Source organism: Phoca vitulina, unplaced genomic scaffold, assembly GCF_004348235.1.
Source record: "Phoca vitulina isolate PV1807 unplaced genomic scaffold, GSC_HSeal_1.0 scaffold86, whole genome shotgun sequence".
Taxonomy (NCBI): domain Eukaryota; kingdom Metazoa; phylum Chordata; class Mammalia; order Carnivora; family Phocidae; genus Phoca; species Phoca vitulina.
Genome location: NW_022589789.1, coordinates 2480632 through 2496468, shown reverse-complemented (window position 1 = coordinate 2496468; position 15837 = coordinate 2480632). Strand labels below are relative to the sequence as shown.

The 15837-nt window shown below is 40.5% G+C and overlaps 1 protein-coding gene across 1 annotated transcript in view; it reads right to left on the bottom strand.

Moving 5' to 3' along the window:
* Nucleotides 1–15837, bottom strand: part of PARD3 (par-3 family cell polarity regulator) — a 647142-nt gene that overhangs the window by 525537 nt on the left and 105768 nt on the right. The window contains exon 2 of the mRNA XM_032395672.1: nt 8221–8322. Coding sequence (XP_032251563.1) covers nt 8221–8322 — 102 coding nt within the window. The remainder of the gene's footprint in view (nt 1–8220; nt 8323–15837) is intronic.

Genomic DNA, 15837 nt, shown 5'->3' with positions numbered 1-15837 from the left:
GGTTTAGACTTAAATTTAACACAACCTTACCCAGTAGTACAATCATTACCCTCCATTTAGAGATGGAAAAACTGAGGTTAGAGAGATTAAGTAATTTGCTGAAGCTCATAAAGTAATCATGGAGCTAGGATTCAAATACAGGCCGTGTGGCTTCTTATCCCCCCAAACAACATGCCCATCTTTGATAAGTAACGTAAAAGGTGCAACAAACCAACCAAGAACCAATCCCTGGCCTACAATTAATATGATAACTGAAAGAGTGAGAGACTCTGTCGCCCACCTTCCCTAACTCTGGGTGGCCCTAGACAAGCAAAGTTTTTGTAGCAGCCAATATTGTACAGGCTGTTCCCGACTGCAAAACTCCAAATGCTAATGAGAAGCCTTTCCAATCAGCGGGCCATGTAGGAGACCAAGCCCCCTTCTCTGTTCCCTTCCACAAGCACTCCTCACCACCACCACCACCTCTGCTACACCTGGCCCTGCACTCCCCAACCCATCCACCCACAAATCGATGAGCTGTGGGCAAACCAGTACCCATAAAATATCTAAATGTTAGGAAATCATCTCTCTGAATTAATTAGCCATTTGGTGCTCTACTCAGCACTTAATTTAAATATTTTCTTTAGAGCCTAACTAAAATAAATCCATTTAGGAGGAAATTAATCAAATCGTCTAGTTAATGAAGTCTATTTAACACAAATCATTTCAATTCCAAGTCATCAAACTCTTTAAAAAATCAGTCCTGGGCGCCTGGGTGGCTCAGTTGGTTGGGCGACTGCCTTCGGCTCAGGTCATGATCCTGGAGTCCCTGGATCGAGTCCCGCATCGGGCTCCCTGCTCGGCAGGGAGTCTGCTTCTCCCTCTGACCCTCCCCCCTCTCATTTGCTGTCTCTCTCATTCTCTCTCTCTCAAATAAATAAATAAAATCTTTAAAAAAAAAAAAAAAAAAATCAGTCCTTCCCTCTGCCAATTCACATTAAAGTTTAAAAAGAGGATTCTATTCTCAGTTATATTTAGAACTGTCTAATGCTTTCTTCATTCTGGAATTAGGAAGACCTAGAAATTACGGAGAAACTTAAAAACAAAATAAGAAAATCCCCAGTTAATCACATACTCCACTCTCATTGCTAACCATGGACATTTTCCGGAGTGTCCCTTCAAACTTTTTCTGGTACACAAAATTATTTCTACTAAAATTAGACCGTTGGGGCGCCTGGGTGGCTCAGTTGGTTAAGTGACTGCCTTCGGCTCAGGTCATGATCCTGGAGTCTCGGGATCGAGTCCCGCATCGGACTCCCTGCTCGGTGGGGAGTCTGCTTCTCCCTCTGATCCTCCCCCCTCTCATGTTCTCTCTGTCTCATTCTCTCTCTCAAATAAATAAATAAAATCTTTAAAAAAAATAATAAAATAAAATAAAATTAGACCGTATTTCATATGTTGGTTTAACCTGATTATTAACAAATTTATATCTGATTCATGAGTTTATCTGCACTTCAATTCCAAACATCAAGGCACCTCCAAGGTACCCAAAGTCGCTAAATCAACTGTGAATCCCTGATCTCCCATCCTGTCCCAAATCCGGCCACCATGCAGCACTCCTGGCCTTGGTAAATAGCCCCACCAGCAGAATTTATATCACTCTCCAATCTCCCGACTCCCCACCAACTGCACCTGGCCCAGCCTCCATCAATCTAACCCTTCCTTTGGCAAAACCTGCTAGAACTGGGATCCCTGCATCCACTCTGCCTCCTGTCCATTCATCCTCACACTGCGGCCAGGGAGACATTTCTCACACGTAAATCTCATCACCTTACACTCTCCACTTTCACTTACCTGTCCTTCAGATTCAGCCTGATCGTATCTTTTAGGCAAGTCTTGCTTCACCCTGACTCGGTCAAGATACTTTGTTCCACCTTTTGTGGCATGACTCCTTTTCTTCAGACCATTATTTGTTGGTAATTCTACATTTAATTTCTGTGATTGTTTAATTCTGACTCTCACAATACACCATGAGGCCCTAGAAAGGACAAACTGTGTCTACTTTTGTTTGATACTGTATTATAGCACTGAGCATAATGCCTGGCACATAATAGGTGTTCAGTAAATTAGTTAAATTAAAAATAAGACTAAAAGTCTTATTATCTTTCAAAGGAAATTATATTATTATTATTATTATTATTATTATTATTATTATTCGGAAATCCTAGTTCACAAAAATTCTCTCACATGTTTAGTGATAACTAAAGGAATGTATTCATGGGCCAAATCTTCAACAAGAAATTAGCTGGGGGGAGGGCAGAAAAAATGGGTGAAAAGTAAGTTATCCTAGGAACTCCTGAGCCCACTCCTACCTCCAGGATACAGATATTCTAAAAAATAACTGACCTTATGCTGCAATTTAGTGTTTTAGTCTTGACAACAAAGGAATTTAAATCTCAAAACCTTCTCTTATCAGGCACATGCTTGGCATGCGTTAAGTAAGGAGAAGAATCAAGTCTTTAAAGAAATTAAAGTTAGATTTGTTTCAAATATGAGCTGTGAGCTCTCACTGTAATTTAAGCATCAAGCCATTTCTTCAGAGCTTATTCTTCAGGCTTATTAATGTTTTAGAAACTCATTTCAAGGGGCGCCTGGGTGGCTCAGTGGTTAAGCATCTGCCTTCGGCTCAGGTCATGATCCCAGGGTCTTGGAATCGAGCCCTGCATCGGGCTCCCTGCTCAGCGGGAAGCCTGCTTCTCCTTCTCCCACTCCCCCTGCTTGTGTTCCCTCCCTCTCTCTCTGTCAAATAAATAAATAAATAAATCTTTAAAAAAAGAAAGAAAGAAAAGAAACTCATTTCAATATCACCAAATAAATTCATTTTAATAATGCTTATTTCAGATCCAAAAATATGTTCTTCATTCTCATCTAACTATACAGTGACTGTCTTCAGCATAAATAAAAACAAAAGAGTGCTTCTCTCCACCTTATCAATAGCTAGGGCACAGAATGTGTAACACCCCTTTAACGTAGATGTACACATACGTTTTCCACAAAGAAGCAGGATGCGCTCCTACCATCACCTCCCTGGACACTGATTATTTTTCAATGACTTGATACCAAAACAACTAAAATAATGATTTACACATAAGTAACAAAAAATAACACCTAAAACAGTAGAAAACAATGAACTTTTAAAATTAAACCATGTCCCTGACCCGAAAGTTGTGCCAGGCATGTATTTCAAAAGCAAGATTTATTACAACATGTTTCAGCAATACTAGTATCAGACATCTGATGGGGCATTAATATTGTGAACACAAGAGGCACAAAAACTACATCAGTTTATGAGTCAGGAGAATGATGAAAATGTGTGATATATGCCTCAGTACTAGCTTCATCCAACATGCAGAAATTATCGCTTGCCCATGATTCCAATAAATTTTTGAAGTTTCCTTTTCTCAACATGCTTCTAATTGAGGACACTGGCCAAACTGTCCCTCAGGAAATCCTGGGTTCTTCCCAACAAGCAGCAGCTAGCAGTCTCTATAACAATCTTCCGCAGCACCTGGCCTCCAGTGCCCACTCTTCAAGCTCGTACAAACTTTCAGAAAGAGTTTAAGTTACTATTCCATTCAACCCTTCTTCCACAAAGAACAAGGAGCAGATAGTAGAAGACATTTCCTGGGCACCTGGGTGGCTCAGTCGGTTAAGCGTCTGCCTTCGGCTCAGGTCATGATCCCAGGGTCCTGGGATGGAGCCCCGCATCGGGCTCCCTGCTCGGCACAGAGTCTGCTTCTCCCTCTCCTTCTACCCCTCCCCCCTGCTCGTGCTCTCTTGTACATGCACGCACACTCTCACTCTCTCTCTCGCTCTCTCAAATAAATAAAATCTTTAAAAAAAAAAAATATTTCCCAAGGTCATCACAAAAATAGCACATACATGACATCATTCCTGGTCAAAACAAAATTACATCCAAGGATGACAAAGGAAATGCTTGCTACTGCAACTTAAGTCACCTTCAGCACCAAAGGTATGAAAAGGAAGACAGTGACGTATGGAAAAGGCTTTCTTCTTGCTGATCACACACACAAACGCACACTTCCCCCCAACTTTAAGTTCTTGGTCAGTCCACCTGAAATCTCTGTTAATGTTCTTACAATCAGTCTCAGGTGACTGCATGCAGAGGGAAGTGAATTTTTATATAACAAAACATTTTTATTCTGTAATCTATTTGGAAATTTCAAATTTTACTGTAGTACACAGAGGAATAGCAGGAGTGACCTAGACCTATTTGAGGAAAACTGAGGGAAGGTTCACTAAAATAATAAATAACAAAGACCAAACTAGAAAGAAATTCAGACAAGAAACAGCTTGGCACTCGGGAAAGCACATATAGACAAACACATTACAGCTGTTCTAATAGGTGCTACAGATAACACGGAAACCATTTCAGTTTTTCATCATTTGGCAAAATGTCAACTGAGAAAACTGAGAATAAGACACTAAGAGTAAATAAAACACCATGACAGCGTACACACTCGGATCCTCTGTTCCCTTTTACTGGAAAGCAGCAATGTAAAGAAGGGACAAACAAAACAAGGCACATTTATATGCCCAAAGTAAATCTAGAATATTCTAACTCAGAAAATCAAACCTACTCCAAGAACCCAAGACAACCCATGCAAATACCATTTTGAATAAACCTGGGTAAATCCTGGCCATTGGAATTGTATAGGCACTAAAAGAAAACTTCCTCAGTGCTGTGCATTAAACTCTAATAATTAAAGGATAATGAGCAAAATTAGGCACTAATTAGGTACTTCAACTTCTTTTGCTATCATTTAAATTACTGCCTCTTAATCCTCCTATCCCTCCATAAAAAATAATGTTTCATAATTTCACAAATTCACAGCGACCGGGTATGTAATTTACACCTTTGAAAGAAATTTCCCCCTTACAGAGACTGATGGCAGGGCCATTAAAGCATGGTTTCAAAGTCTAGTGGGCCTAAACACCCGCTGGACGGTTTATAAAATGCAGATGCCCAGGCCTGGCTAATGGAGACCCTATTTCCCTAGGCTAGGTATCTGCATTTTAAACATGACCAGGGGATTTTCATTAAACAGGACACTTTTTTTTTTTTTAAAGATTTTATTTATTTATTTGACAGAGAGAGACGAGACACAGCGAGAGCAGGAACACAAGCAGGGGGAGTGGGAGAGAGAGAAGCAGGATTCCCGCTGAGCAGGGAGCCCAATGCGGGGCTCGATCCCAGGACCCTGGAATCATGACCTGAGCCGAAGGCAGATGCTTAACGACTGAGCCACCCAGGCGCCCCTAAACAGGACACTTTTTAGAGCAATTTTATTGTTTAAGAGAATTGTAATGCCCTTTTTAACTTAAAAGCAAAACAGGTGTCAAAATCCTTACTCAAGAGTAGCTGCCAAAAACAGTTGAAAATACTCCAGGCTGATTAAATCAGAGTCAAATTTCAAAGCCATGGAAAGGAGCCATACAACTGACTACATACAACCGTTCATTCTGAATAATGCATCTGACAATACCATGAATGTGAGTGTTGAGATTCTGAATTCTTAATTATATTTTTTATAGTTACAACTTAAAATGGGTCCTTTAAGAAGCTCATTCAAAAATTTACATTAATCACATATATAAATATTTCTGAACATAAATAGACACAAAAAATAAATAATAAATAAATAAATATCTCTGAACAAATAAAACAATTATTTAAAAGTTCTTTCAGTCTGTGGTACATGGTATTCTCTAGCATTTTTCTATTTGGAAACTGAATTTAATCTGCATGATATAAAACTCCCTAAAAACTTATTTCCTTGATTAATATTTAAAACATTCTTCTTCAGGGTCGCCTCCGTGGCACAGTTGGTTAAGCGTCTGACTCTTAATTTCAGCTCAGGTCGTGATCTCTGGCTCATGAGATCAAGCCCCAGGTGGGGCTCCACGTTCAGCAGGGAGTCTGCTTGAGATTCTCTCCCTCTCTCTGACCCTCCCCACCTCGTTCTCTTTTTTCTCTCTCTCAAATAAATCTTTAAAAAATAAAAAATAAAATAAAAAAGTTTATTAAGTATCCTCTGATTTTAACAGCAACTATTTTAGAAGATCATAATTTGTCTCTTCCTCCATTTTTGTGTGTAACCCAATAGTTAATTGTGTTGAAAGAAGAGTATTATTTTCAGTTGCTGAGTAACAAATTACCCGAAAGACCTAAACAACAGTATCAACCACCTTAACCTAACTGATCTGTACAGAACACACAATCCAACAACTGCAGAATACACATTATTTTCAAGTACAAATGGAACATCCACCAAAAATGTCATATACTGAGCCTAAAATAATCATCCAAAGATTTTTTTTAAATCCTACTGCTGAACACCCACATCTCAGTATTCTACCTATTCAAAATGTGAACACTGTTGAGAGGCTATGTGCTAGTTGAGGCGCTAAGAGGGAGGGTGAGAAACTGTCATCTGTACTCCATGAACCCATAAAGCATGTCTGCAGGTGCTAAGTGCACAGCAGTCCTCTGAGCTCAATGTTCTCAAGCACTGAGACAGTGAACAGCCCCCCATCCTACTCATACAGCAACCCGAAGTCCACAGCAGGTTATTCTAAGAAACACGCCAGAGCTAGGCAGACCGCAGAGGCAATCTTAAAACATTCTGATCCACTCTACTGAAAGGCACAACATGTCAATAGGATGATACCAACCTGAGGCAAAACCTGTCTGTACACAATCAAAAAGGAAACACAGGTGGAGAAATCCAGGCATGTTCATCACTGCTGCTCAGAATGCAAGAATGCCAAAGACAAAAGTACACAGGTGACCGACCACCTCAGCTTTCTCCACAGTAATCTAAGTATCCAAAACAAGTACAATAACGAGTACATCAATCCATAAAATGGAACACCCTATGCAGCTACGGTGGCATGGCCACCATTAATGGGCATGGAAATATATTTCTAATCAACTCAAAGAGAAAAAGCAGGCGACTATTCAATCATTTCTATTTAAAAGAAAGTCTGTGTCAATATCTGAGCAAAAAGAAGAGTCAGGATGCAAAGCCCACTCAAATAACACCAGTCATGAGCTTTGGGCTGCAATGTCATCACAGGTGATTATTTCCTTCTTTATGTGTTTCTTTCTCTTCACAAGGAACCATATTATTTTTATATTAGAAAAAGCAACAAAAAAAAGAAAGAAAACAAGGAAGAGGAAGGGAGAACAGGAAAATCCTGAAAGATTAATATAACATGAGTTCATCTCTGTAATATTATAGCTGGCAAGAGCACCTGTTTGAATTCTTCATAAACCTCGATAGCTGCTTTAAGCTTTGAACCACACGATAAATTGACTATAATTTAAGTCTCTAGATAAGTGGATGGCAGGAAAAGGATTTGAGAGTCACCTTACAACTGGCTCGCCGAAAAGCCCAAAAAGGAGAAGTGACACCTAGAGAAATAGCAGCAAATCATAAATGGGCAGAAAAGTTCTGCATTTTTGATATAATGCAGGAGCCCACAGAAGCTACATGGGACAAACCCAACAATGGCAGGTGCTAGCGAATCAAATATCCCTGAATTTACACACTATTTCGTACCTGAGATTTTTCATTTTCCTTAAGATTTCAAGAAAACATAGAATATATCTGCCCATTCTGAACGAGGCACTATGCTGTCGGGGAAAGTAGGAGCAGAGAAGACAAGACAGCTGCATTCAGCCAGCTCCCAGCTAAGTACAGGAATGGAGGGAGGATGAAGCAAAGGGTCAGTAAGGGGGGGGGGGGAAGGCCGTGAGAGAGAAAGAGAGAGAACTCAGAGACCTTGCATTATCACACACAGAAACCTCAGTTGTCAAGAAAGACGGTTGGTTTGGTTAAGACAAAGGAAAAAATGGCAGGGGTTAAAGAGATTTCCATTCAAAAAGTTGGAATTTTAAAATTCTAAAACATAGTAAACTTAAAACCCAGGTGTCAAGAAAAGCATTATACCCTAGAGTTCAGGATAGTGAAGACTCACAATACTTGTTATAAAAACAAACATACCAAAGGGAGTGGCCCAAATGTTCTTTAAAGTAAGTGTCTAATCAGAAAGGGAAGTACTCCCACCTAACCACACACACCGCCCCCCCCCCCCGCCCCCGGCCCCAGTCTTCACTAAATGCATCCTGAACGGCTTCCCTGGATTTGAACTCACCCTGTCTTTATCATCTGCTACATCACAGAGGGTATCGTCAAGGTCCAGTATTCCTCCATCTCCATGTTCAAGTCGGTGCACCTGTATCCAGTAGTTTGGATCCTGTAGAGAAGAACAGCAACATCGAATACAGCCAAGTCAGCATCACCAAAAGGAAATGCAACAGCTTAAATTGTGGTAATCTCCTGCCCATAAAAAGGAATCGACAACATCGACAATATTGCAATTGACTGAAAATTCAGGTAGTTCCCTATCTCTGCTGTTGAGTCAATTTTCCTTTTCTTTTATGAGGGATTCATACTCCTTCCTTTGGCTTAGCTGCTGATACCCTGTTATGACAGAACTACAGAAGCCAGCACAAGTCACTGCCTAAGAAATACTGGTTTGTTAAAGTATGCTTGCTTTCCCATTGCCCAATATGAAATACGTATTAGTCCTCTCAATCCAATCCATACAGGTACTCTAATAAGCAAGCAACATATACTGCATGTCTGAAAAACTCACGACACAGCCTATCTGGGAAAAAAAGGAGTTTGTACACCCCAGTGGCTCAACGTAAGCCCAACAAACAGGTCTAAATATACTGACACAAGAGAAGGTTGACAAGGCCATTAGTGAGCAAAAGCAAGCTCAGAATAATGTGTGTGGTCTCTTTCTGTAAAGACAAAGTTACATACAATTGTATATGTACATATAAAAATGTCCCCCAAAATGCACACTAAAATGTGCTGTGGTTATATCTGGGGAGAGGGCTTGGGGGAGAAGGAAGACAAAGGACTCCATTTTAAATTTTGTACACTTCTTCATAATGGGGTATGTGCACACTTACATATGTATACACACACATATACAAACACACATGTATTCATATATACATATCCACACATGCTATAATATAAAACCATGCTTTAAAATTATTTGAAGAGAACATAGTTGTTTTAAATTTCTATAATCATTCTCATTTGCACACTCAAATGAAAATATACTAAACTGTATCTTTTACCATTAGCTACTGTATTACCCACAACACAGAATTACTAATAAAAAGTTCAGAGGCGCCTGGGTGGCTCAGTCGTTGGGCGTCTGCCTTCGGCTCAGGTCATGATCCCAGGGTCCTGGGATCGAGCCCCGCATCGGGCTCCCTGCTCCGCCGAGAGTCTGCTTCTCCCTCTCCCGCTCCCCCTGCTGTGTTCCCTCTCTCTGTGTGTCTCTCTCTGTCAAATAAATAAATAAAATCTTTAAAAAGAAAAAAAAAGTTCAATTCACGTTAACACTCCACTTTTCCCATCTGAACAGCAATGTTCGGTAGGGCTCTTTCCCATCCATGGACTAACCAGACCCCACCCTGCTTAGCTTCCGAGATCAGATGAGATATGGCATGTTCAGGGTAGTATGGCCATAGACAGGTATGACTCTTTTTTAAAGTAAAGACTGGTGGAGAAGAGGAAAGATGAGTGATTTTAGACTAAAGATTCCTGAGCCCCACCCTACATCTACTGACTCACACCTTGAGGCCAAGGAATCCATATCTATAAGATGCCCTCTAAGAGAATCTCTAACACCTGAGAATCACTAAAACAGAACACTTATTAAAAATGCTGCATTACCAATCTTGTCACTTTTTCACCAGCACAGAAAGCAGCTCAGACCCTAATTCTCAAAATTATTAAACATTACCACAAAAACCATTAGTGCAAATAGCGTATAGTTATTCTGCACCCTCATTTATCTGGACTTCTTTCAAAGGAGAGTCAGTACTCAAACTGACTGTTCATCCAGAACACAGAGACTAAGTTTGTAAAAACACATAACGCACATCTCTCTCTCTCTCTCTCTCTCTCTCTCTCTCTCTCTTTCTCTCACACACACACACACACACACACATACACACACACACACACTGTGGTATCCATCTTCATTCTTGAGCCTTACTCTGCATGATTCCCAGATTACAATGCTGTCCAATGTTGCTATGGGTCCAACAGTGCTCCAGAATTTGGCATTTCTACATTTTTGAGCCACCAAAGAACAAAGTCCCCAAACAAACCATACTCCTACTCTTCCTTACCAAATGGTATTAATCCTCCAAGGGAAATCAGGTATAATTAATATTCTGGGGGTGAATAAAGAAAGCTGCACCCTAACCATCATTCCCTAGCCAGTTAGAACAGTGCCATCCTGCCCTCTGCTTTCCCCCAGAAGAAAGCTGTTGGATGACCTACTCAACTAAAATATCAACTTTCATTTCTAAAACACTTTTAATACACAATGAAGCAGAGTGACCTCTAAAATGCGGCTTATAAAAACCTCTTCTTGCTTCCCAATCCTCCCCACACTCTCCATATGAGATCGTAACCTACAGCCTTTCTATAACATTTGGAGCTACTCCTTTGAAATAAATTCCCTCCTAACAATTTTCTCAACCTCTTGTTGAGGTTGCCATGTTCCAGCCTTTCCCCACCAGTTAGTTCCCCTTTCACAGCTGCTATTAAGTCCTGCATAAGTGCCCCCACTCCCCACCTTGGAGGCCCAGTGCCTCCACTACCCAGAGTCCCACCTTATCGTCCAGGGTAACCCTTCTCACCCATCATGACACACCTCGGTCATCATCTTCTCCAAGACCTTTTCCTAACCAGAGAGCCCCCGAGACAGTTTAGAAGTCTATCTCCAGCCTCACTGTTAATGTTTTTAAAAACCATAATAGTATGGAAAATAGTACTCAGATGTAAATGCTGAACCTTTAAAAGCTGCTGATGTTGTATTTTACACATGCTAAAATAATTGTACAGAACCTTCTGTTGACCCTACTTTACCGTTTAGTCACTCTACCAACTCTCTAATTCTCTTTACAGCGAAATTTTTTACAGATTTGTTGTTTCAGATTCTTCTTCTCTCATAATCCTGTTCCAATGAAGTCTCCTCCCCACCACACTCCCAAAAATGTCCATCAAGGTTACCAAGAGTCTCCATGTTGCTTAATGCAATGGTCCATTCTCAAGACTCATCGTCCTTGGTCTATCAGCAGAATGTTATACCATTAATCACCCCCCGCCTTTCAAATACTCTATAAAGTTAGCTTATAATCTTCCAAACATCTGATCAAGGCTTGTCTGAGATTTGGTTCTTGTCTCCTCCCTCCAGAAGGGTCATGAATCTATGGTCAGCTATACCAAGTAGCCATGACAACACCATGTCAGAACATTTATCAGGACAGCACTTATTAAATGCCACTCCATAATACGTGCTGAATAGAAACTATCTGGAGAGAAAAAACTGAGAAGGAAATCAGCACTAATCCCAACAGAGCACACTACACACACAAAAAAAATATCAGATCTAAACAGGGCACATAAAAATGACCTCTTCCCACAACAGTATAAAATCCAGGAAGGATATTTTTGCCACTGAGAAATACAACTCCTTGGAACAGTCGTCTCTCTCAGGAGATTTTAACTGGCAGCTTTCATCAACACAATTCTCTCTCAATAAACAGAGGATTTGCTGTATTTTCAATGGAATAGTGAAGAACCCATGAGGAAAACTTTCCTTAAAAAGTTAGAGCATATTTGTTGATTCCACTTTGGTAGTTTACACTAACAAGTTTGAAATATTAATAGCAAAAATCATTATTGTCCCAGCTATAGAAACTTAGAAATGTAATTGAACAAAAAGTTGTGATAAGACACTTTTAAAAATACCAATAAACACTAATTCTACCATAAGTATACCTGTCATTAGGTTAAAAAACAAACATGACATAACACGCAATTTAAAAAAACAAGAATCTGTCTCACTTAGGATTAGTACATTTAAAATAACCAAAGATCTAAACACTAAACAATAATTTTTTGTTATGACAACCAAAAATCCCTTACACATGAGCAAGAAACAAGGAATGAAGTTCATCCATCAAGTAGATGAAGACAGAGCTACCAAGAAGCAAATGTCCTGGCCAGATAAGGGTCCCCAAGGATGGGGCCACCCGCCGTGAAGAGATCTAGGGACCAAACCACATGAAGAATCATTGCTTCTCACCCAGACTAAGAACAGGGGCTGGGACCTGGCCTAAGGCTGGAGGGAAAGAGGCAGAGGGAACATTTCTAAGACCAGCTGAGAAGGAAAGCACAGATGTGTAATTTGATAAAACTCAAGTTGCAATGAATGGTGTTGCCCACTCTCTTCCAGGACACAATAAGAGCAAACAGTACGGGAAAAAACCTAATGAAAGACTGGCTCCATAAAGAAATCCCTCCAGCTCTATAGAGAGCATCATCACATTACACAACAAAGCCATGAGCTTCTGTGAGCTATGACCTGTGGAATACACACCCTCTGCCTACTTCACACCCATGCAAGTTTCAAAAAAAAAGCATCTGCAATTATAAACAGTGGTACTCTACTCTTGCACTGACCATGCATATAGCAGTGGTCTATATCCTGTCAAATGAGAATATATATGTAAATATAAGACTGTAAAAAGATAACTGAAAATTCATGTTAATTTGAAAATTACTATTTGCAAAACACGGGATAAGAGCAAAGCAACAACCACTGTCCTCTGTGAGAAATTAAAATTTATCAGATAAGACATCAACAAAAAGTCAAAAGGAGGTAGACCATGCGTCATAAGAAAAACAGACATAAAAATGCTTCGAGTTCAGAGGAAGGAAAGATTACTTTTGCTTGAGAGATTCAGGAAAGGTTTATAATGAGCAGGCTGGAGGAAGGAAGAACAGAGAGATCATTCTGAGCTGAAGGACAGGTATGAACAGGCAGGGAGGAGTGGCAGAGTTTATTCCTTAAACGGGAAGCACAAAATTGGCTACACGACAAAAATGGAAGGTAAAAACATCTTATCAAAGAGACCCACATGTCTTCTGCCTCCCTCCTGAAATCCCACTGAAACCGCAGTAGTTACATATTTTTCAAGGTGTATCCCCACAAAAACAAAGAAAACAGAGAGAAACAAGGGTAACACAACTGCGGGAGGCTGGGAAGCCGGGCTAATGATAACACATGGAGCAGACCCAAGAAAGTGAACCCCGAGCTGACTGCGTGGGAAACCAGGCATCAACGTGACCTCCTCAGTAGAGCCCTAAGCTGCTCTGGAATTGGGGAAACCAAGTACCTCAGAAGACAGGAATGAACATGGGAGGAAGAACAGCAGGATCTTTAAGCAGCAAAGCCCAGTTTCCCTCCTGACCCCACACAGCACTGTGATGGCCCCAGCAGCATCTTGGAGGCTTATCCTCCAGAGAGGGTAAGACGCTGAGCAAATGCAGAGGTATTTGAAAATGGGGGGGGGGGGGGGGGGGAGATGAGTGAACATTTACACGCTGAAAGCTGAGAAATCCAGCTCTCTGCTTCCACGTGTTCCCAGAATGCTGGAAGCTGGGCTCAGGCCACCTAGACAAGAGGCTGGAAGATCTCTCCCTGGGCATCTGACCACCTGAAGAGCAAAGGCCAGAGGAATCTAGCCAGGGGCACCTCCTGTGCAGCTCGTTTCCGAGCCCTTGCCTGCACGCTGTGGTCTGTGTTAGAGTTAGCACCCCCTCACTCAGCCAGGAAGCGAGGAACAGACCCTGAGGAAAACCCCAAGGATGGAGAAGAGGCCAGAACAAATAGAAAACACACACTGAGAAAAACAGGCGGTATAAAAAGAAGATGGTTGTAAAAAATCCATCAGTGATACCCAGGAGAGTTCAGATGAGAGTACATCCAGGTAGCAAAGGAAGATGAAAGGAGAGGGAGAGAGGAGAGCCAAACAAAATGCTCTTAGAAGTTAAAAACACTTCAGGTGAAAAATCATTAGGAGAGTGGTGAGGAAGTGAAGAAATCTCCCGAGAAAGTAAAGAAAAAAAAAAAAAAAGATAAAAGTGGGCAATAAAATAGAAGACAAATCAAGTAAGTCACACGCTGAATCATAGAAGCTCTAGAAAAAGAGAACTGGGAAAACAGAAAAACAACAACAAAAAAAAATTTCAAGTTAAGCTCCCCAGAATAAGAAGAGTTTCCATGTCAAAAAGGCTCATAGAGAACCCCACACAAATTATGAAAACAGGCATACACCAAGGCACATCAGAAAAACAGAACAGAGAAGACAAGCAGAAGATAAAACAAACAAAAACATTCCAGAAAGTAAAATGCAAGTACTATAATGAATGGATAAGGAATCAAATGAGTTTGGCCTTCTCAAGAGCAACACTGGAATCCAGATGACAATGGAACACTGTCTTCCAAATTCCTAAGAGAAATAATCCCCAACCAAGAATACTATACCTCACCCAACAACCATCAGTAAAGTGCAAAGGTAGAAAAAAATTTTTTAGAAATGCTGTTTCTCCAAAAATTACTCTCTCTGCACCTTTCTCAGGAAAGTTCTGTAAGATGTGTTCCAAGGAAATAAACCGTAAGTGAGGATCGCATGGCATACGAAAATAGGGGACATAACACAGAAAAGAACTCCCAGGATAATGTGAGGTTGATCCAGGATATCAGCAGGGCACCAGGTATGGAAGGTGACTGGTCAACAAGAGAGCAGGCCAGAAGCTCCAAAGGAGATGTCTTCAAGATGAAGCTGAAAGAGTATCCACTGTAACTAAACATGCCAAGATGTTACTTTTTTAACAACTGGTGGAGCTGGAGTAGAATTGGCTGTAAACTCACAGAAGACCAAACAAAGGCAAAAGTATTGTTCATTCCAGGGAAAACAAGAAAGTTATAAGGAAAATGTCATCAATACACAGTTCCGCTCTGAGCAGCTTTTAATAATGAAAATAATGGGAACATCGAATACTTAATCAAATTTATAATTACTTTTGAGGGAAGGAAGTCTAAAAAGTGTGTGCATGCGTTCGTGTGTGTGTGTGTGAGAGAGAGAGAGAGAAAGAGACAGAGAGGGGGAGAGAAACCTCTCTCTCCAGACAGAAACAGAGACCCAATGAGTGGCTGCAAGAGAATGGGGGCAAAGCACACATGGGGCAGTGAATTTGGGTTAAATCTTCCATGTTAAGTCAAAACATGACAACAGCAACAGAAAGCAATATAAGCAGTTTACACAGAAATATGGCGTAATACCGAAAGAATCAAGTGTGAGAATTGGAAAAGGCCACCTCTCAGGGAGCAGGTACTGCTGTTTTCCTAAAAATCCTAGCAGTACTCTCTGACTGTGCACATCCATAATGTTGGGAAACAAAAAGACTGGAGAGAAACGGTTCGAAAAATTCCTGAAAATACCAGGCACAGCACACAGCTTGAAGTGTAGCCTCCATCAATCCTATTAGCCAGAGGATAATTAGGTAGCCAAGACAAAGGACGTCAGTTAATGATATAACAAAAAACATTTCATTTTTGAAGTCAATAGAAGAGCCCAATAGATAGAAATTAGGCCGCATTCTCGATTCCCTTGGTAAGTATCTAATTTACTTAAGTCCAAAACAAAACATTTTTTAAAAATACATTTTGTAGTTCTTTTTTAAAAAATGAATCATTGATATTTCAAGATGTGATATACGCAGTTCTGAATTTACCTAATCAGCTCCATTTCAAAAATGCCTATCTTTTAGTATAAATTCAAACCAAAGGACCCATTTTCAATTTTGTTGTAACACTGTTGAC